The following is a 23,791-nucleotide window of genomic DNA, read 5'->3' as shown; positions in this document are numbered from 1 at the left end:
CTTTTTCTGCTCCTTCTTCCCATTCTTGGTTTGGTATGGTGCTGAGTTGACTTTCTTCTCCTTCTGGTGCAGAGAAAAGTCTTCATACACACTACCTTGATATTACATTGAGTTGTCAAACAATGGAAGGTTCTGCTGTACAGATGTTCGTGTCTCTTTCTTCTTTTTCAAGAACAAAAATCTGCATGATTTTGTGGTTTTTCCCTCCTGAAGTTTGACGTTTTTAGCTCAGTGTTTTTCCATAAAGAAATACACACATTTTGTTTAGGAGTTCCCCTGTGTCCTTCTGCAGCAGTTATTGTTGATTTTGAGGTTGTTCTCATCGCTTCTCCAGTGGTTGATGCTGATGTTGGGTCTGATTTCGTTACTTCAGTAGTTAAATCTCATGTTTTTGCTGCTTTCATATGTTGTTTGGGTTTTGAATATGCAAACTCCACTTCATTTATTTCACATGGCTGTTGAGGTTTATGTCTCTCAGAAACCCCTTTTTAAATCTCTCCACTTACTACCATGTGCCATGCCTGTTCATTCTTGAGATAATTACTTACATTAAGAACATTTCAGAGGCTATAAAACACTTAGTTTGTACAGACCAAGCATTACACACATACAAGCCCAGGAGAAAATTTAACTTCGCAGTGAGTATGCAAGCATGACTCTCAGACAAAATGGACCACTGCAAACTGGAATAAGCTATACAACAAACTCCCTCGCTATATCAAGACAGTAAATGAAGAACAAAAATTCAAAAGACTCTAAAAGCACATTTCCAAGGCAGGTGCTAATACATTGTACATTTGACATAAATTTAAATTATTTCTTTTAGAAATGCATGTGTCTGTTCTTTTGGATATGCCTGAAACAAAGACTCCATGCACTCATATAACTGAGTAGCCTCAATGGGTCATGAATCCATTACCTTCAGTGCTAATGCATAATTACATTCAACCTCCTGCAGGAATCTCAATGTAGCAAGCAAGGAGGACATGCATGGGGACTGCAGATAGATGGCGCTATGTGGGAATGTGGGTTGGCCAAGGGGCATATTGAGATAGTCCATGCAACTACGATAAACACTGTGTCTGACTGGCACAGTGGATAACATAACTGCCTAGTAAGTAGGAGATCCTGGGTTCGAATCCTGGCACAGCACATGTATTGACTCACTGTCTTCTCATAAAGTCGCTATGCTGCTTTCTGACCCCATCCACCTCCAGTTTACATTAAATTATTTTCCTTTTTCTGATGTGTCGCTAAAATTGCTTTTGTTAACTATTGCACTATATAATAGATTATGCTGTTATTCTAATGTACAGGGCGATTAAAAAAGAATACCACAACTTTAAAAAAGTGTATTTAATGAAAGAAACATAATATAACCTTCTGTTACACATCATTACAAAGAGTATTTAAAAGGGTTTCTTTTCACTCAAAAACAAGTTCAGAGATGTTCAATATGGCCCCCTCCAGACACTCGAGCAATATCAACCCGATACTCCAACTCGTTCCACACTCTCTGTAGCATATCAGGCGTAACAGTTTGGATAGCTGCTGTTATTTCTCGTTTCAAATCATCAATGGTGGCTGGGAGAGGTGGCCGAAACACCATATCCTTAACATACCCCCATAAGAAAAAATCGCAGGGGGTAAGATCAGAGCTTCTTGGAGGCAAGTGATGAAGTGCTCTGTCACGGGCTGCCTGGCGGCCGATCCATCGCCTCGGGTAGTTGACGTTCAGGTAGTTACGGACAGATAAGTGTCAATGTGGTGGCGCTCCATCCTGCTGAAATATGAATTGTTGTACTTCTTGTTCGAGCTGAGGGAACAGCCAATTCTCTAACATCTCCAGATACTGTAGTCCAGTTACAGTAGCACCTTCGAAGAAAAAGGGACCAAAAACTTTATTGGCTGAAATGGCACAGAAAACGTTCACCTTAGGCGAGTCACGTTCATACTGAGTTGTTTCCCACGCATTCTCAGTGCCCCATATACAGACATTAAGACGGTTGACTTTCCCGTTAGTGTGGAAAGTTGCTTCATCACTGAACACAATCTTTGAAATGAAAGATTCATCTGTTTCCATTTGAGAAAGGATAAAATCACAGAAATCGATTCTTTTAATACTATCAGCTGCAGACAGTGCTTGAACCAATTTCAGACGATAAGGTTTCATAACTAACCTTTTTCGTAGGACTCTCCATACAGTTGATTGTGGAATTTGCAGCTCTCTGCTAGCTCTGCGAGTCGATTTTCCTGGGCTGCAAACAAATGCTTGCTGGATGCGTGCTACATTTTCATCACTCGTTCTCGGCCGTCCAGAACTTTTCCCTTTGCACAAACACCCATTCTCTGTAAACTGTTTATACCAACGTTTAATACACCACCTATCAGGAGGTTTAACACCATACTTCGTTCGAAATGCACGCTGAACGACTGTCGTCGATTCACCTCTGCCGTACGCAATAACACAAAAAGCTTTCTGTTGAGCGGTCGCCATCTTAGCATCAACTGACGCTGACGCCTAGTCAACAGCGCCTCAAGCGAACAAATTTACAACTAAATGAAACTTTATAGCTCCCTTAATTCGCCGACAGATAGTGCTTAGCTCTGCCTTTGTTGTTGCAGAGTTTTAAATTCCTAAAGTTGTGGTATTCTTTTTGAATCACCCGGTATTATACAGGGTGTTTGGGGAGGAAAGATCAACATTTTAAAGTGACAGTATAAGTAATTCTGAACAGAAAATGTTATATGAACATAGATCGCAAATGCTTCATTAGGGAGGTATATTGAAAGGAACATTAATTCTGCAAAATCGATGTGCAGAACGTATACGCAATACAACTCGATCGTAACGTTGCCATGTTTATGGTATGCAACCTACCATGTACTGTGATCGTGTGACGTACATAGCATGTAGTACAATCACCAGTTGTTTGCGCAGTTGTGCTGTGTAAGCCACATTGTGTAGTGTGCAGACGAAGGATCGGTTAGCTGTGTAGTGGATTGTGTTAACTGTGTTTGTACAAGCGCCACTAACAATGCCACATGTCTACAGTATGTTGTACGTTTATGGTCTTTTACGATGGGAATACCACAGGCACTTTCCGACTCGACGATTACCTGATCGCAGGTTGTTTACCAAAGTGTTTATCACTTTTCGTGCAACAGGCTCTCTTCCAAGTAGACATTTTTCGTCCGAGCGTGCACGTCAACAAGCTTTGCAAGAACAGAAGGAAATTATAGCAGGTGTTGAGCGAAGTCCCAGTACAAGCATACAAAGAATGTCACTGTGTATGAACGTCCCACAGAAACGTGTATGGGAAACATTACATGTGGAAAACCTGTATCCATTTCACATAAGCGTGTCCAAATTCGCCTCATTGGCAACAATTCCCAACGACTTCAATTCTGTCACTGGGTAATTGAGAAAAATCATTTGCTTCCATACATAATATTCAATGATAAAGCCCAGTTTTCACGACTTTGAATAAACAACACAGAATAATCATCGATGGTCACAGGAAAATACACAAACTTCAGTGGATAGCAATTTCCAAGTCCGTTTTGCTATAAACGTTTGGTGTGGCATGATCGGTAACCTTTTGATAGGTCCATTTATTATGAATCAGTGCTTGATGGCAGAGAGGTACCTGTATTTTCTGGAAAATCCATTTTTGGAGCTATTGGACGCCAAGCGAACTGGAATGTACTTTCAACATGTCAGTGCCCCTCAACAAGTTATCTTACAAGTGAGGGACCATCTCAACCACACCTACCCTAATCACTGGATTGGCCATGGTAGTGCTATACTGGCCTCTAAGATCACCAGACCTTACACCTTTAGATTTCTGTTTATGGGGTTGGATGAAATCAGAGGTGCACAAAGTGAAAGTAAATACACGAGAGGAACTAATTCGTCACATCATGGACGTTGCTGAATTGATTAGGAACCAACCACAGGCAACTGAACGAGCAACAAAGCATATCGATAGAGCGCAAAAGTGCATTGATGTTCCTGGTATGATACTCGAACCTATCCTGTGAACTGTACAACATCTGTACGATAAGTGTTAAAGCTGTACATGTAACATGCATGTTTGCAATGCATTATGTACAAAATGCAAAGCAAATAAACATTGTGTAAAAATGTGTAACATAACTGTACTTTACTGTAACGTTGTTTTCAAGAAAATTACATTACAGTCCAGTTGTATTGTGTATATGTTCTCATTGTCCACATCAATTTTGCAGAATTAAAGTTCCTTTCAATACCCATACATCTCTAATGAAGCATTTGCAGACCCATGTTCATATAAAAATTTTTTGTTCAGTATTACTTACACTATTGCTGTGTAAAATATTGACCTTCCCCCCCCCCCCTCCCCCACCACAAACACACTTTATTTCAGTGACACTCTGTACTGCATTATGCATTTAAATTATTTATGTTATCAAATCTATGCAATAAATCTCCAGTGCACCTTGAAACGGCATACTGTTATAAGGCCACTTTACACTGGCTGTCACATCCTGTCATATAAAAACATTTCATAAAGAGTTTCAAACGGAAGCATTCACACAATGGACCATCAGGTCACGTTACATCAAGTAACATCAGGGTTTCTTAGTACAAAAATTTTGACAGTGACATTTTCTGCTGTAGTTGGAGTCACAATCAGTAGAGGTCGAGATTAGGCTTGTTCTGCACACTTATATCAAGCATTCTCCAACAGCCAGTGAGCGTTTGGTAATGTCCTGACTCTGCTGAATGTCATAACCAATGTGAGCATTAAAAGTAATCGTAGCAAGCTATTTAGTGAATTTTTATTTCATTTGTTGTGAGCTGTCATGGCTGATAGTGGTGGTAAGTAACAAATTCTACATAAACAAGTGAGAGAGATAATCTGCATGGTATATACTTTCTTTAAATGCCTCTCTATGTACATACCACAACTGTTGCTCGGAGCTAGCAACAGTGAAATCAATACCTGCTGTGTCTCTATCTGTGTGGACTGGCATTGTTCATGTATCATATGATAACATTAGGAGTTAACCAATTTTTGCTGTGTTCACAGTACTAGATTTTGTGTATTCTTAATATTTAATTTATCATTATGCTTTGTTGTCATCGCAAATCACAAATGTTTCATGGCGACTTGGATATTTTTTACATTGAGTGTTCATCCACAAGCGAGGTCAGATATATGAGAGTCAAAAATTGCTTATGTTTTTCAGTAAAGAAACAGAGCTGATGGCCACACTGTATTTAAAAGAGAATATAAGATGATGAAATTTTAATTAAATAAAGTTTTAAGTGACAAAATCAGGTCTAATATAGGGGAAAATATAGATGTTTATGATGTTGTTGATTATATAATAAAAAAGCATAATAATTGAAATAAACAGGCTCTATTTATTCCCTTGCAAATGTTGATGTGTTTGTATGTCTAATTTTCGCTAGGAAATAAATGTTGATACTTTAAAATGTTGTTCCACTTCTCAGAACTTTACCATAAGATACTGATAAAGAATATACATTATGAAGTTTGCTTTAGCCAATAACAAACGTTATCATTGTTAGTCCCTCCATTTCAGTACTATACTCTGGGTTTTTGTGTAAAGCCTCAGCTCATAACCTCACTTCCACATTTGGTACTGAGCTAAGCGAATTGACATGGTGACATGTGATGTGACAGACAGTGTGAATACACCCCAATGTGATGTGACATGACAGCCAGTGTGAACTGGCTATAACACTCAATTTATAATAGGAAAACGACAACATACCCTATCAAATCCAATATGTTATCTCAAAAGCTGTTCATTTGTCAACTGCTGTCTTATTTGAACTATACTAACTTCTACCCATTGAAAGCATCTTTGCTCAAAATAGAATGTATTCATTCGCTGAAAATATGCTTGTAGTATCTACTATTATATAATGTTTTGCACAGAAATGGCTAATCTGAAGAGAAGCAGAGTAAAGTGTCGAGATAGCTCCTCAAAACCGAATTAGCTACAATTATAGCTACCTCATTGTTGCATTGTTTTTATGAATTTAGACTGTAGTGTGACTACAAAATCACCAACCGTAAAATAGGTAATAAATGAACACAATTTGAAAGTTTACTGGGCGACAGATTCCACAACCTTCATCACAAGACACTTCGTTTCAGCTACATTGTTTTATGAATATGAGAAATTCTCCAGTCAACTGGGATTGTAGAGATCTGTGTTGAGAAACATTTACTCTATGCTGAAAATGTTGAAAGTCAGAGGGATTTAACAGACAGTGGTCTAGTTACAGTTCATGCTCCTGGTAATTAGTTGTTCATGTAATCTCTTACCAGTACATTCAGATGTGTACAATGATGTGTATGGTTCGACCTTGTGAGGGTGATGTAGCAATCACATACACTTGCAGTTGCCTCAACCTGTTAAGCAAATTCTGGTCTGCATTTACAGATTTGACAGAACAGTTGATCCAGTACATTAGTTCTACCAAAGAACAAACAGTCTTCACATTATTGTGAGAAGCATTCCCGACGATGTGACCTTAGTCATCCTCAACTGCAAAGTTGAGGATAAGATTCAATGATGTATTAATAACGTCCTTTACAAGTTTTTGCATTGTTATACCTCATGACTTATATTACAGTATGAAAGCACAGTGGTCTTTTATGCGAAATGACAGACAGCTTTTTAGAGTATACCTATTCCAGAGTTTTACTGGAATTCCTTGACATGTCATATGATCTACCTCCCCTCATACAATATGCAACAAGATTTATGAGAACCAGCAACACTGCATTTGACAATGTTTCTACAGATGCATCGAGATTGAAAAGTCACAGAGTAATTCCCATAGTAAACAGTCACTCAATTCATGATGAACTGTTTCTGACTTTTAATATCAACATGCATGGCACAAATAAAAATAACTGAAAAACTATATGGTTAAGAGATAAAAAAAAGAATTGAGAAATTCAAGAAGTATTTCACAAATACTGACTCAAAAGCTGTATGCAAGGCCACTGGTATTAATGAAAAATGTAATGTATTCTGTAACAAAGTAACAGACTACTTTAAAACAGTTTCCTAACAACTTAACCAGAGCAAGCAGATTAAATGCGCCTAAACCCTGGATTACAAATGGAATTAGAATATAATACAAAACAAACAGAAAACTTTACATTACAAATTATGTTGTAAAACTATAAGCAGTCAGCAGAGCACCAAAATGTGTGTACTTTCTAGAAAAAGTAATATCCTTAAGCTACAAGATAAGGATTATTTGCAACATAGTAAAAAATTACACAGGAGAAACAAATAAGGGAAATTAAGACATTTCTAAAAAGGTTGATAATTTATCAAAAAAACTATAAAATTTCAGGTAGTTTTTAATATTTTTTCTTCTAGTGGCAGGTAACTTTTGTATGAATAATTCATTAGTAAACAGCATACATTTTCCAAGAAAATTTTTCCAAAACAAGTTTTATTACATTCCACATAATTTTACACAACAGAAGGCAGTTTTCGATCTTATCAATTCTTTTAGAACTAAATGTTTAAATGGTTATATGAAATCACTAGTAAAAATAATGAAATGTTTCTCTACTGAACTAATTAATGTATGGGAATATTTACATAAATAATTGTCACAAAACGGTGATGAATCATTTGTATAGGATTACCAATCCAATTCATACTTCCAATACTTTAAAAAAATTTAAAAAGATAATACACAATATACTTTATAAAACTTAGTATGGGTAAAGATAGTCAGTAGCAAACAGTTGGATTTCTGACAGATCAACAGAACAGGCTGTATTTAACTTAAAACCAATAGCCTACAATCAGTAAATCAGAAACTGTTACCACTAGGTATATAATGTGTTTTGACTAAGGCTTTTTATTGTGTGATTTTAGTGATACTGTTGTTATCTTCAGTCTGTTTCATGCAGGTGTCCATGCTGTTGTACTCTGTACAAGCCTCTTGATCTCTGCACAATTACTGAAACCTATATTCATTTGAAGTTGTTTACAGTATTCAAACTTGTGTCTCAGTCTACAATTTTAATCACCCTCGCTATCCTCCATTACTAAATTGGCGATTCCATTATATCTCAGTAAGTTTATTATAAAAAGATCCCTTCTTTTAGTAGTAAACCAGTAAACCCCTGCGTCTTTAAAGAGTTGAAGTCCCACATATAAACCAGATTCAAACATCTGATTACTTTACAAATGAGTTACTTTGTTAATATTTGGCATTAAAAATGTAGCGAGAAAAGGTTTGTTGGAACGCATAAAGGGTTCTCATTATCAAATACTGGATGAATGTAGGCTAGGTAATTTGGCCCACTGTTTTAATCAAAGGTAGCATCTGATGCATTTCAATGTTTTTGCTGTCAAATCTCCAGAAACATGCTGCATACAATGATAATAGTACAAGTACATACAGTAACATATGTAGATGCTCTCTGTAAAATATACTGCACATTGAATTAGTAGTAAGGAGTAATAAATTAAATACTGTGCCTGATGCTGATGTTTTATTGCAAGACCAGCGAAAATGTGATATGGGATTACCCATCATCTTCCTTCATTTTGCTGGAGGTGAACGAAGAAAACGTTTCATGATGTATCTGCACTGTTGTCAGGTGTCTAGCCGGGTGCAGTCATTTTTGTAACACAATATTTCGACATTGTACCTTGCTGGGTGTCTTTGCTTCATCCTGCCTTCTTTACACTCTGATCGATCCCCGCCCCTTCCACCACTGCTTGTCGCACACTGGGATGGGTGGAGTGGTGGAGGTGGGGAGAGGGGAGTATGGCGCCGCCTGATGGTGGCCGTGAACTCTGGTCCATCAGTACTCCGCGAGAACTGAAATAACACCAGATTTTGGAGATTTTGAACTATCCTCACCACATCGTCCCAGTCTAACCAAGCGACCAATGAAAAGTCAGAACTGGAAGACCAATGAGAAAGCGCTATGTTTCACACCTGCGCATGTAAAATGTATGCAACACATGTGTTGTGTTCTCATGGTATTCTCGCCATTTTCGCTTTGTGTTCGCTTGATCGAAGTCAGCAGTTATAATTCATCATGATTACTTTCAGTGATAGAAAGGTAAGATGATAAAAACGGATGTAGGAAAACTATGAAGAAGAAGGCGCAGAAGCAAGTGACCACCACACATGAAGAGATGGTCTCTTGTACAAAAGACGGCGTCTCCAGGCGTCTAAAAGACGCTGTACAAGAAGCCATGCCCGCCTTCAAATCCGCCGTGGCGGAAGAGAAGACGGCCATGTTTGAGAGGCTCGGCGTCAGACTGCTGTGCTGACGCAGGAACTTCGCTCAACCAAAGAAGACTCCGCCACAAGAGAAGACACCGCCACTCAGATGACTCCTGCCCAAGAGAAGGAATTTGCAACGGTGGCCACGCAAACCGACGAGCCTGCCGAAGGGGGGGCTATACAGCAGAAGGTCACCGAAGCAGCTGCCCAAGAGGAAGAAGAATGGGAAGAAGCACCATTCCTCCCGATTCCCGACATATACAGCGCAAGTGCTGTACTGACGCAGATAACTAGTTCGCTTCGCGACGGTACATACCCCCACCACTATAATCCTTATCCTTTTGTCCCACCAAATCATCCAAAACCGCCATATCCACATTATGGACTCACCTATCCAGAAGGTCTTACTGGACTTTCCAGGGAGGGTTATGAGCTCATTAATTCCTACCCCGTCTTCACTACCTTGCAGATGCGAGGTCTAATATGTTCTCTGATCTATGGAGAACAATTGAAGGCAGAATACGCTAAGTATGAAGCCAACCCCGAGGAACAGATGTCAGCCACTAGTAAGAAGAAAAAGAAAAAGCGTCACATCGACAAGAACGAGAAGTAGATTATCAGCACTCTTTGCCAGTTCCAGATACATCAAACACTCCCAGAAAAAAATTTCGTCAAGATTCTCAGGGGAATAAACGCCAATAGGCCACAAACTTCCATACGAACTCCCTCACAGTGCGGAAAGTCATAAAGGATCCGCCAGCCAGGCAAGCTTTCGAAATATCGTGTAACGAAAATGACTGCACCTGGCTGGATGCCTGACAACAATGCAAACAGCTGATTCACTGGGAAAGCCTAAGATCATACATCAGCTTCACAAGTGTTTGAAATTAAATGTAAAGATCGTCGAAAGTCGTTAAGTGCCGTCATTCTCAAATAATGTATGAGTACAGACAGTCTATTTGCGAGCAGTCCCTCAAGACAAGAGTTTCTACCTGTAATACTTTTCTTGCTGTGTGAAACGTTTAACATGCTCGCCAGATTATACCTCTTAATGGGTAGGTTATGACAGAAGTTTAAATTTTTAAATTTGCTCAGTAATGACATGAAATACTTGAAAGAAAGTTACTGTTACTGCTGGAAGCCATTAGATAGGCGACTTGCAACTGCAACTGTGCACCATGGACCTGGGTTAGTCGTAAATACAGATTTATATTCAATATTAACAAATTCGTCTTTTTCATAAAAGGTCTTTTGAACCATTTTCGGTCTTAATTTTACATTCTCATTTCACTGCCATCCTCAGTTATTTTGTAACCCAAATAGAAAAACTCATCAACTACTTTTAGTTTGTCATCTCCTAATTTAATTCCCTCAGAATTGCCCAATTTCATATTATTGCATCCCATTCTCCTTGTTTTACTTGTGCCAATTTTCATCTTATACCCTCTTTTCAAGACACAATCCATTCTACTCAATTGTTCTTCCAAGTAATTTACTATCTCTGACAGAATTACAAAATCATACCCTCAAGTAAGTATACAAATACTAGCTGAAAAAGAGTCATTTCTCTTGCTCTCTTTTCATTTTCTTCTGAATTGAAAATAATCTTCAACTAGTCATCTTAAGTGTGTAGCATTTAATTTATTCATAGTATATTATTATAAATTGCATATCGCGTTTTGCTTTTCTGTGCAGAGGTGAACAGGTTTTCTTTTTGTCAAAATACGAACTTGCTATGTACAATTGTCCATTTGAAAAACAGGATTCTTCTAATTCACTCTTGTGCTTTATTGGTAATCATACTGTACGCTAATCGTATCGGAAATTTCGCCTTTTAAAGCCTAATGGTAAGTTAGTTGAAATGAGTGAAATTAATGCTATGAATAATTGTGGAAAAATTGAGCAAGTTAAGGAGCTCTATTCTGAAGTTAGCAATTTCATCTTGTTCAATCACTGAGTCAACAGATTTAAACATTTTTTCTTCCCTTGGCGTCACATTATGTATTCGCTGATTTATTTGTTGTATGGTGTCGTTTTTTGTTGCTAAATGGTTCGCTCACACAATCATTCTTTGTTTATGAAGTTTCTCTCCATAAACAGACACCATTTTTTCCAAGGAGTTATTCCTCTTTTTATAAATCACCATCAAAGGGCAAAACCCACATTCATAACATTTCTCGATTTAGGGAAAGTACAAATTTGGAAAATGGAATCAAAGTTCAAAAATAGGAAATAAAAAGATTAAAGTTTGTCGATGTCATGGTAATTCTGTCAGAGATCGCTTAGTCTTAGGCCAGTTGAATAGGATGTAAAGTGCCTTGAAAAAAGATGAAGACCGGTAAAGTAAAACAAGGCTAATGAATTGCTGTCGAATTAAATCAGGCGATTCCGAGGAAATTAGACTACAAAATGAGCACTAAAATTTATAGATGAATTTTGCAATTTAAAGAGGGTATAAAAAGGAAAAGATCACTTCGAATTGTTTGCCAGGACACCCCACCTGTGACTGTTAACAGCACCAGGTGCAGTCTTTCTGTTTGACGCCACTGCGGTGACTTGCACGTCGAAGGAGATGAGGTGAAATGGAAAAGATAACACAAACACCTAGGCCTCGAACAAAGAAAACCTTCGACCCGGCCAGGAACTGAACGCGGGACCCTGCAATCTGGAAACAACGCCGCAAACCACTAGACCGCAAGCTGAGAAAACAGGGCACTGAATGGAGTGCACATTCGCAGTAATATGAAGAGGGGAAATATATTAGATTGATTGTGTTATGCAGTGGTTTCTGAATGTATATCTATGGAGCATAGCATATTAGGAAAAGCTTTTGAAATGTGATGCCCGCAGAAAAATGCTGAAGATTAGACCAGTGTAACGAGAAATTTATGAATGGGTGGTGAGTAGAACTGATGAGAAAAGAAATTTGCGGCAGGGATCGGTTTATAAGGTACATTCTGAGGCATCAAAGGATCGTTAGTTTGAGAAGGGAAGAAATTTGGTTAGGGGTGGGGTAAAAGCTGAATATAGTAAGCAGAGTTAAATGGATGTAGGTTACAGTAGGTTCAGGAGGCTTGTGCAAGATACACTGGCGTGGAGAACTGCATCAATCGCTCTTCGGACTGAAGACCACAAGAACAATACACAGCCCATGATCGTGTGAGTTGGTGCGGTGGTTATAGCTAACTCCACTCGCATTGGAGAGATGCAGGCTTTAAATCCCTGTTCTGGAATTCAGAATTAGATTTTCCGTGGCATCTCTGAAGCAATTAAGACGAGTGTTGGAATGGTTAGCCCTCTTGATAAAATATTTGTCACCCCCTTAAAAGAAAACATTGACCGTTTTGGGGCGCTGCAGATTGTTTACAACTGGCACCAGATTTAAATGGATGTTGGGTACAGTAGGTTCAAGAGGCTTGTGCAAGATACACTGGCGTGGAGAACTGCATTGATGTAACTTACGGCAGTGCAGTGGTATGTATATACCAATCGGTTATAAGCAAAAAGTGCAGTTAGATGGTCGCCGTGGAGACTTGAAAGCATGCTGCAAAGCATTTGTCATATTTTGACATATCTAAAACCACCCCGTGCACGACAGTACCCGATTTTCTGTTGTAACAATGGGGCCTGTTCAATGTACAGGAATGGTGTACCACCGGTAGCCATCTAACAGCAGTCATAAAAGGATCCTGTCCGACAGGGATTGGAGGCGAGTGCCACACACTACCAGTGACAGTTGGGGTCAAACCGAACAGGAGTCAGCGAGTGCAGACCGTCTAAATCAGTTTCCTACTGAATGTTACCCAGGAAACTGCATGCAATGGACACGCGGATTCGGGTACCTAGCAAAAGACTATTACTCCAAACGGCACACAAAACAGTATTTCTTCAAATCGCTGAGCAACATAGAACTGGACAGGACCTGCCTGAAGGCATGTACCATTATTGGACCATTTGTGATCTTGCACTTTTGAAATGTTACAAGGCGTCTGGTTGTCACACCACTCGTGACTAACTGCGTCGTTTCCTTCCGTGCACTCGTATTTTAGTGCTGACCTAAACTGAAGGTAAATGTGAACCTTTCCAGAACACTGCTATACTTCCATACAGACCCAGCACACAGAGACTATTCAGCTGTTTTACATGGCACATAGTTATTACAGTAGTCTGTAATAAAATATTCATTATTCAAATTTTTCGCTTATTGTGCTCTTAGTTCTATTTTATCCCGAACATATTGTGTATTTAGCCACTTTAAATTTTAGTAGTCAATCTTGGGAAAATATTTTATAGAACTGTTAAAGGAATATAGCAAAGAATTTTTGGGTACAATTAATAACAAAACAAATATAACTGATAATAATGTAGGCATTTATTGGAATATATAAATACTAAAAGATTCAATCAAAACCCCAAAGACTGGAAGAGCTAAACGAACCGGAGGAACCCCAACTAAACTGTCAAAAGTATGAAAACTTTAGAGAAACCATTTTGAAGAAATTTTAAATGGCAAAGCTATCCCAGAAGATTGTAAAACAGGTTTTTTACCATCAACTCATAAGAAACACGAAAAAAGTTAGAGTAGCAATTATAGAGGAATAATTCTGGCTAATATTTTTTGCAGGGAAGAATTATTAAACATTTTTAGAAATGTGATTTAAGGAAATAGAGGCCAAAGAAAAGCTGGCTTCAGAGCAGGAAGTTCAAGTATGGATCATAAACGTTGTTTGAAACAAATATTTGAACAGAAGAATATACATAGTCAGCTCCTTAGTATTTGTAGACACAGAAAAACCCTATGGTAACATACCTTTATGAAGTTTGCTTAGGTTTTAATCTGATCTAATATTAATTCCGTAGTAAGCAGAGCAATTCAGAATCTATACGAAAATTCTACAGCAATAATAGAAATAAAAAACTTCCTCTCACCTGGAATTAAAGCTGCAAAGAGATTGCGTTAGTGATGCAGCCTATCAATGGCACTTTATAAAATACATACAGAGAAAGTGTTGGAAAATTGGAAGAAAAGATATGAGGATATAGGAATCTTAATAAAGGAATATGCTATATATTCACTATTATTTGCTGTTGACCAGCAAATTTCATCACAAATGAAGAAAAATTCAATATAGCACTAGAAAATTAATAGAGAATTATAAAAATTTGAGCCTTCAGTTCAACATGAACAAAACAAAATACTTATTAGAGGAATAGTTCAAGACTTCATACTAGAAGAAGGGCTGGGAAAGATCACATATAGTGAGTATTATTTTGAAGGGAAACGGTCTTGGTTACGTAATTATTGTTTAATGATGCGTTTCATCTTTTTAGGGCACCATCAGAGTTTGTTTGCTGTTGTGCTACTAAATAAGCATATGTCAAAATCGTGCTAAACAGGCGTGTACCTTCGATACACACATGGCAGTAGTTTCGGTGGAGCAGTGATGGGACCACAGTTACAGTATTGCAGACATGTGGTTTCGTTTATAGACAATGTTGTGAAACTTGCCAAACAGCTGAAGACATCAAGCAATAGCAGTGGCTGGTTATCATCTCATAATGTACTACAGCACACTACAAATATCACACTAAAATTGTTGTGGTTGTGCCCTCTTGTAATGTTTTGTGGTTCCTGGCTAGATGAGATGGTGATATGATAGGTGAGTGGCCATTTTCCTCTCACTACAATGCAAAATGCACACATGGTTAAAAGACACTTTATTACAGGAACCAACTGAGTCAATCCTGAAGTTCTGTGGTTGACAGGAATCATATAACATGTACTAACTCTTGAATCTTGTCTGTGCCCATATAACAGCTATTTACAATGACTAACGTTCCCTCACAGCCAGCGAAGGTGCGAGGCGCCGACTGTCACTGTGGGAGATTAGAGCACAGTGCAACATATTGAGGTGCAATGCGAAGTGAGTAGCGATGCGACGTACTGAGGTACCGAGATTGAGACAGCTCGGTCGGCAGCAGCGGCGGCCTATATGCACGTTACCCAGGGAGCATGTCTTGGTCTTCTCTTGTCATAGGCGCGCCTAATCCAGCGCCTACTATACAATGTTTCCTAATGCCGACCGCTGTGCTGGCGGAGGCGTACACCAACACAAAAATGATGCCATTTCTCTTCAAATGCAAGCTGGAAATCGCACTAAAATTGCCATTCTCTTCGAATGCGAGATGGAAATTGCACTAAAATTACGCCATTTTTCTTCGAGTGCATGCTGGTATGCAAATAAAACAGACGAAAACATCTTTTATGGCGCTCGCTCCGCGATAACTAGAAACCAGTCTCAAGTGCTAAAATGATGATCAGCCATGCTACGATCTACTCAGACAAGGGACAAGGCATCAGGTCGACACTTTGATTTGAAATTGCTTGTAGCGTACTACACAGGCGTAGAATCTGAGGAATTTTTGGGGAGCAGTTGTCTTATTTGTGCTGTGGTCGAGACATTTCATTCTAAGCTGGTCATTTTTGCTGCTGTCTCTGGTGTAATTAAAAAAAAGAGGTATAGTTAGTGGACTGATAATTTGTGGACCACAATTTGATTCCCACTATTACTATTTTGTTCCATTTCATTTCATTCTTCGCAATGCTAAAATTTCAATTACAAAATTTAAATATATTTAAACATTTCAATTTATACATGTAAAATTAGTATATCCAATTTAGTTAGGATTACTACCCATGTAAGTGAAAAGGCTGTAGGCTAGATGGCGGTAAAAAAAACTAATATACAAGAAACTTTAGCATGACAGTGTTTTCTGTAGATGATCTGTAGATGATCTGCTGACTATGCCCTTTCCTTCTCCAGTTGTTTTTGAAGGAGAAAGTGAGATTTAAAGAACTAGGCGGATCTACCTCAAACATAAATCTAAAAATAGAGGCTCATGGGATGATGCTCGACGATTTAGCTTATGTAATACTGAAAATTTCTAAATACTTCCAAAGTATTTTGATCAGCTTCTTAATTGTGCAGAACCAACCCATAACCACGAATACTCCATCACTCATGAAAATCTAGAAGAAAATTTACTGTCAACTATCAGAGATATTGAAGAAGTTATTAAAACCTTATCAAGCTAGTGGAGAAGACACTATTATAGAAAAACTTTTGAAATGGTCTCCAACAAAAATAAAATACGCTACAATTGATCTTTGAGAGTATGCAGAGAACAAAAAAACTTCCAGGGGAGCAGAAGATAGTCTTCATACATCTACTGCACAAGGAACAATAAACAAGAAGTTAACAACTATAGAAACTACAGAGTAATTTCTTTGCAACCAACTGCATGAGCCAGGGGGCCAAATAGTCCTTTATGCAGACGATACGACACTGTACTACAGTGGCAGAAATGTCAACTACATAGTCTGCGGACTACAGCGTCACATGAACCACCTTGTCAAATGGTGCAACGAAAATAAATGCAGAGAAGTGTCAAGCTATCATATTCACCACTAAACTAAAGCCACCATTGCGAAACTTCGAAATTAATGTCTGCCCTGTGTAGTAACCAGAACCAACAGCAGGAACGCCTTGGGCTGCAGATAGGAGCTGCCAGGCGGGGAAGCCCCCGGCGGCGGAGCACGCACCACCGGGTAAGCACAGGACGAGTCGGACGACAGACCAACGACAACTGACAACAACCGACCATGACCGACTATGAGCGACACAGCAAGGAAGAGATAAACAATGGAGGCATGTGGAAACCACAACACCAAACACCAAATGTAAATCCACTTGGAACCAGAGCCAGGAAAATGTCAACAACGAGCAATGACCCGAACGCAGTACCGCCGAGATAGAAACGAAACCCAGAGCGCGTACCAGACTGACTGGACTAGGTTTTTTTTTCTTTATTGTGATTTCATTCACCTGCCCCATATTGGCAGGGGAGGGCTGTCAGTGGCACAATCCGCCGCTCTTCAGCTGAGTGACACTACAACTAAAACAAGAATAAAATGATACATACATAAGGAGATAAAAAAGGGTAACATAAAACAGAGTAAGGGGAGAAAATGGAGGTAACATATACACTGATATGGAGACGTTCATGGGAGACAGTTAAAAAAAGTCACCAGAAGTTAAAAAACACAACTGGCGATTCTTAAAACACAGAGAAGACACTGATCGTGCAGGCACAGGTTAAAAGTCGGCCACAATACTAAAAACACTCCGGAACAACACACTTAAAACCCACTTGGAGCACACATGATGAACAATAAAACTGCCAGGTGAGACCTGCCGAGGGAAAAGGTCAGAGAGTATGGAAAAGGAGGGGAGAGCAAGGGGCAGCTGGGGAAGTGGTGGGATGAAGAGAGAAGGGGCATCAGTGGGTTCACGAAGAGGCAGGAGACACATGGGGCGGGAGAGGAACAGGGAAAGCAGGGCAGGAGGGAGCGCAGAGACACTGGAAGGAGGCACAAGACATGGAGGGGGAGTAGGAGGGGGAAGCCGCTCAGGAGGAGGGAGGGGGAGGAAAGGGTGCCCAGAGGAGGAGGCAGGAAGAAGGGGTTAGAGTTGGTAGGAAGGGTAGATGTCAGGGCGAAGCTCATCATCCGGGAGGGGTAGACGGTGGAAGCTGTGTTGGGAAAGGAGATGGAGGGTGTGGAGATGGAGAGAGGGTGGGACACAACGGTAAAGGCGCGGCAACTGGTTGGGGGTTGAGAGGATGGGAGAAACCAGGGGGTGAGGGGGATCAAGGTGGCGGACAATATAGAGTGTGCAGATGTGTTCAAGGAAAAGGAGAAGGTCTGGATTAGGGCACAGCGGGTCCCTATATACGAAACCGGAGGGAGCGGCTATTGGCCGCTGTCTGCACATGGCTTAGCGGTAGCGCTGCGCGGAATAGCCGCTGCGGAGGCGGAGCCCTCTATGGGCTGACCACGTCCATTTGTTCTGCCGCGTGTTCGACTTCACGGCGGAAGGTACTAGATCCTGGAAACGCTCAATCACATACCTTAGCCTGAAGATAGACAAATGGCGATCATTCAACTAGCACATAGCAGAAACTCGCAACAAAGACAATTCGAGACTTCTGAAATTATATCCGCTCCTGAAAGGTAGAGGGCTTTCAACCACAGTCAACATTAGAATTCGTAAAGCGGTCATACTGTCAGCAGTACTCTACAACTCCGAAGTATGGAACATGGCGGCAGACAATAATTTAAACAAACTAGAAAGGATACAGAACAAAGTCCTTCGGATAATAGCCAACGCACCATGGCACAGCAGCAATGGGGAAATCAGGGTCATGCTTGGCCAGCCAACCATCCGCCATCTCATCAAACAAAAATCAACAGCCTTCTATGAATCATGCCACCAATCACCATTCCATCTCATCAACTCACTTGGCATGGAGGAACAACCCCGTCACAAAGCACCCATTCACCGCCCGTTCAGAAATTAATCTGCGTGAGCTAAAACTCAACCAACATCAAGTAAATGAAAACCATCACTCCCAGCAACCATCAGGGAAGGAAAGCCCCCCCCCCCCCAAAAAAACCACTCATTTTCGAAACACGAAGATAGTTTAAGCAGAGGACAAAGCGCCACAGGGCGCTGAATCTTCTTGGAAGAAACCTGGTGTAAGCCCAGCCAATTCGACCTCTCAGTTTGAAAGCTACAATCGTCGCGGTAACTTGGAAATGATAAAAAGTGAACAACTGCGATTATTGGCTATTACCACGGATACCGTCAGTGTTGTGCTTAGTGATATTGGAAATACGCGAAGAGTGACCGTATGTGTTTTAGTGCTAAGTATATTAGTGTTACATTTTTCAGTGCGAATAAAGTGTTTATTCGAGAATAATTGGCATCTAATTTACCTACGTTGTATCAATATGATAAAATGGTTCGTTATGTAATAAAAAAAAGAAAAGCAGAAACATCTGAAGATTCCTGCCACCATTCAGAAACACCACGAGATGCATAGGCAGAGCCTAGCACTTCATTGAAACTTCCACAACAAAGTTCATCGACTGATTCCTTTAGTGATAGTGGCAATTATTTGGATATATTAGCGCCAGGAAGTACTAGTGATGATACAAAACACAAGCTTCTCACAGTCCCAAGGAAACCCGAAAGACAGAGACACCGGGAACTGCGATCATAATGATGCTATGACATATTGGAAAATACCTGTTTTTAGTCCAACACTGGACCACGTCACGACTGACATGACAGAACGTTTTGCTGAAGAAAATATCATTTAAAATTCAACATACTTTTGTCCTCAGAACTACTGAAACATGACAGTAATGATCTGGCACATAAATTGAATCAGTGCTTAACTAAACTACCGTTCTTTGAACAAGACTCGCTCTTTGTGATTAAAAAGAGACTAAAGGGAGAGATTCTTCAATTCAAGGAAACGAGCTTAAACGCCAGTAATGATAGTGATTCTGTTACGCAAGCGTTGTCGGTGTGTCCTAGATCTGACTATCCAACTATGCACATGCAGTACAAAATATCTGCTTGTCTACCTGCATCTATTGCTACAGTAGAAAGAAGTTTTTCAACAGTGCAGCGTACAAAGACTGAGGTCGATAGTGTAGGAGGATCGACTTAATGGCTCAGCTCTGTTGAATACTCACCCTCACATTGATTGTCCTTGATGATGTAATTAACCAATTTGCCAGGAAGAATAGTCACATAGAATTCATCACTTGAGGAAGAGAACCACAATTGTAACCTTTTATATCATAAGATGGCATTGTCTTGTATATGTGTATAATCAGTTTAAATAAAACTTTCTTCATGTGACTTCATTATTTTTTATTACGGTGAAAGCAAAGGTAGCTCAAGATATCTTTAGCGCCCCCCCCCCCCCCCTCCCCTTTGAGGTTTTTCTGTACCCACCACTGACTGCATGTAATATATTTTCCAAGATTATACTAAAAATAACAAATAACAGAAACAACACGAGAGAGTAAAGGTGAATGTCGAGGAAGTTTTAGGAAGGGCAGTTCGTGCTTTGAACATATATTTAATCAGAGGTGAAGCATTTGCCACAGATTACAGAATTCAAAAGCTGTTTGTTGGTTTCCAAAGGCCATTGACTGACAGAAATTTTATATAAAGTAAAACAATGTGAGTAGAAGCAGGTTGACGTCCCTTTCAAGTCTCTAGACTATGGTATTTAAACTGAGTGAACTGTAAGAAAACGTATAAACGCTATCTAAAGATTTACGCGTATTACTAGCTTTAGTGCAGTAGCTCAAATAACAGCGCGATGTCCCAGTGGTTACACATCTTATTTAAATGTTGTAATGAAGTTCAATGTAAAAGTTGTGTAACGTCTGTTCCTGAACAAATTCTGTACAAAAAAAAGTGCTTAAGAGCACTGATTGGTAATTTGTCGACCCTGATTTGATTCCCGCTGCCCCCATAATATTTGTTTTTTTTCGTTTTATTATATTCCGCGCAATGCTAAACGATTAATTATAAAATTTAAATATATTTACAGAGATCAGATTATGTATGTAAAATTAAAAATTCAGTTTAGTTACGATTACTACCATTCTAAGTCAGGCGGCTGTAGGTCACCACATTGTAGCACAGTGCTGAAATTTTGCACCAGCCGCCACTGTCAAGTGTGTCTTCAATTGTGTTGGTCAGTTTCGCTACACTGGTTTTAAATGAAGCCAAGTCCACAACAGTGTTATGTATGATCCCGTTGGTGCACCACCGAGTCTGCCGTCAAGTGTGTACCGAAGGTACGCGTCCGTTTAGCACGATCTTGAAGTAACGCTTATTGCACATGTAAGGTGTCAGGCAAATCCAACACCTTCCATGAAAACCCTGACTTGATAAGCAAACCCAGTAGTATGTCACATAGCTCCGAATAAATCGTGACATTAAATTAACCAAAGTAATACGAGTAACGAGTGAGCAAATGGAATACCACAGACTAACACAAGAATGCCTAAATGCATGTCATACCTTCCCACCGTGAGACAAACGCAGTTCCGAGGGGAGAAACGAGAACAGAAACCGAGAGCAGAACCGTGTTAAGCTAGAAGGCCCTACGATAAGGGACGGACCGCACCAGCCGGCTTTAGGCGCTACAGCCTGGAACCGCACGACCGCTACAGTCGCAGGTTCGAATCCTGCCTCGGGCATGGATGTGTGTAATGCCCTTAGTTAGGTTTAAGTAGTTCTAAGTTCTAGGGGACTGATGACCTCAGAAGTTAAGTCCCATAGTACTCATAGCCATTTGAACCATTGCAGACATAGTTGTTGAAACCCGAAACAACTAAGATTCAGTTTACTAAGTATTAGCTAGCTGCTAACTTCGAATAACAGATTGTTTGCGGAAGTTATGTCATGGTAATGGCTTCGATTTATCGTGTTCCTCAAGGAACCGGACAACGATTTAGATTTATCGAGTAATTCGATTAATCGAGGTTCAAATTAACAAAAGCCTACTGTATATCCATTGTGAACAACCCATAGGGTCTATGACTTAGAGATGTACAATACGGGGATTTAGACTGTCCCAACAATCGGGCCACCATACTTCTCGTGGTCAACTCGAGAACATTATATCGAAGAAGGCGCTAATAAATGCGTAGTGTTCGGACCCCTTGCAGCGTTCCGAGACTCGAGGGCAGAACTTCCGGTGCAGTCGCTCTCTCTCTCTCTCTCTCTCTCTCTCTCTCTCTCTCTCTCTCACACACACACACACACACACACACACACACACACACACACTCGCCCCTGATCCCTGCCATCTGCCTGTTGTTGGTTTCTTTATGCATATTTGACATTTATAACACTATACAGTTTCAATTCTGCTCAAAGTTTCTGTAGGATTACAGTTAACAAAGAAGGAATACGGTGAGTTATATAAAAAAGTGGCAATTTTAGTCTGCTCCCCTTGCCGCCCTATCCCTCCCCCATTCCCCTCTCCTTTACATCCATCCCTCTCCCCTCCTTCACGTCCTCCTCCCCTCCCCCCTTTCACCAGCTCGCGCGCTTGGGAGAATTTCTGCGGATGTCCTGGAGCATATACGAGTACGTTCAATGTCCCGAAATGTCAGCGAAGATATTGGACTAACATGGCAGTAGAACTTAACTTATGCTGTCTCTCTGAAAATAAGTCCTTCAGTCCAGTGATTCAATAATACAGATATAGACAAGAGGCACTGAAACTCTATAGCAACGCCACAGGAACAAGTTTATACCCAGAAGTAGCACAAAGTAAAGATCCAGTAGGCCCCAAAACCCGTTAAGTAATAATGCGTTTGTGAGTACAGATGATTTTGAATTCACTAATAACTGAAGAAAAACTCACCGTCGGGACACACGAAGCTGCAGCTGCTATCGTCTCCTTTGAACATCGTGTAAAGGGTCTCGACAGCTTTTCCGTCGAATATCTTCTCCATAACACCACCGATCCCGTCTTTATACCCCATATGTTGTTTCAAGAAATTGTTTACATACTCGGAAATATCTATAGTATCGGAATTAACTGCAGTCACGACACACAACAACAAAGCGACGCGCAGTACACTCATGATGCCGACGTTACGTGCTACTAGAAGAGACGCTGTGCGCCAGCGACACGAACAGAGAAATTTCGCTTACCGCGCGGTTTCACATTAACAGTGAGCTTTATCGGAGCGCTCTCCTAAGCACTTCTGCATAAGATAACTTCCACATACGTTGCTGCTTAGAGTGAGGTTTCGACAGCTTTAGTGGCAGCTTCTCTGCATTTAATACTCAGACCTTTCGCTTCGCCTCTCTTCCAGTGCGGTGTCGAACACAGAACATAAAAGAGCTTAGGTGCAACAAAATAAACTCTTTATTACCGTAGCTCATTTGCCATAGTAAAAATTGTAATGAGAAATTTCTCTTGAGAGAACATCCACGATTGTTGTAAATATTATTCAAGATCGATAACATCTGCTACAGTTGTAAAATTTTATTTTTCCGAAGTTGGAAAATAAAATGGATACAGTGTTCTCTTTCTGAATAAATTAAAGGAATCACTGGGTCGCGCCTTATCCAGCAGAAAGCCGCCATCACGATTAATAAGATCTTGCGTTAAACGTATCTCCACCGTTTCATTAATAACTCAGTCCCAGAAGGCAACCGTAGCAGATGTTATCAACCATGAGTAAGTGTCGAGAAGGCGGCAATGCTTCGCAACTGCTAAATATGTATGTGAATTGTAAGTACGTGCTAATCTCCTTCTCCCCCTTTGCTCAGTCCTTCTCTCCCCACTCTCAGTCCATCTCCTCTTCCCCCCCTCTGTCTCACTTTGAGCCTCATTAATTGTTGTTACCAACGAAATCTTAATTAGGAACTGAAGACGCTGTCGGTAAGCCATAAATAGAACTTTCCTATTTTTTGTTAAAACTGTCAGCGAGGAGGATAACTACACAACACATAGTTGTGTATACAAGTTATACATACTATATGGAAAACAATTTGTCTGATAATGAAAATGCTTACTATCCTAGTTAAAGCTCACTGT

At 40.0% G+C, this 23,791-nt stretch overlaps 1 protein-coding gene across 1 annotated transcript in view; it reads right to left on the bottom strand.

Moving 5' to 3' along the window:
• Window positions 1–22,874, bottom strand: part of LOC126336405 (group XIIA secretory phospholipase A2) — an 83,760-nt gene extending 60,886 nt beyond the window's left edge. The window contains exon 1 of the mRNA XM_050000097.1: window positions 22,607–22,874. Coding sequence (XP_049856054.1) covers window positions 22,607–22,829 — 223 coding nt within the window. The 5' untranslated portion in view covers window positions 22,830–22,874. The remainder of the gene's footprint in view (window positions 1–22,606) is intronic.
• Window positions 22,875–23,791: the final 917 nt, after the last annotated feature.

This window comes from Schistocerca gregaria, chromosome 2 (assembly GCF_023897955.1).
Source record: "Schistocerca gregaria isolate iqSchGreg1 chromosome 2, iqSchGreg1.2, whole genome shotgun sequence".
In the NCBI taxonomy this organism is placed as follows: Eukaryota; Metazoa; Arthropoda; class Insecta; order Orthoptera; family Acrididae; genus Schistocerca; species Schistocerca gregaria.
Note: the sequence above shows the minus strand (reverse complement) of the source record. Positions and strands in the feature narration are given on the sequence as shown.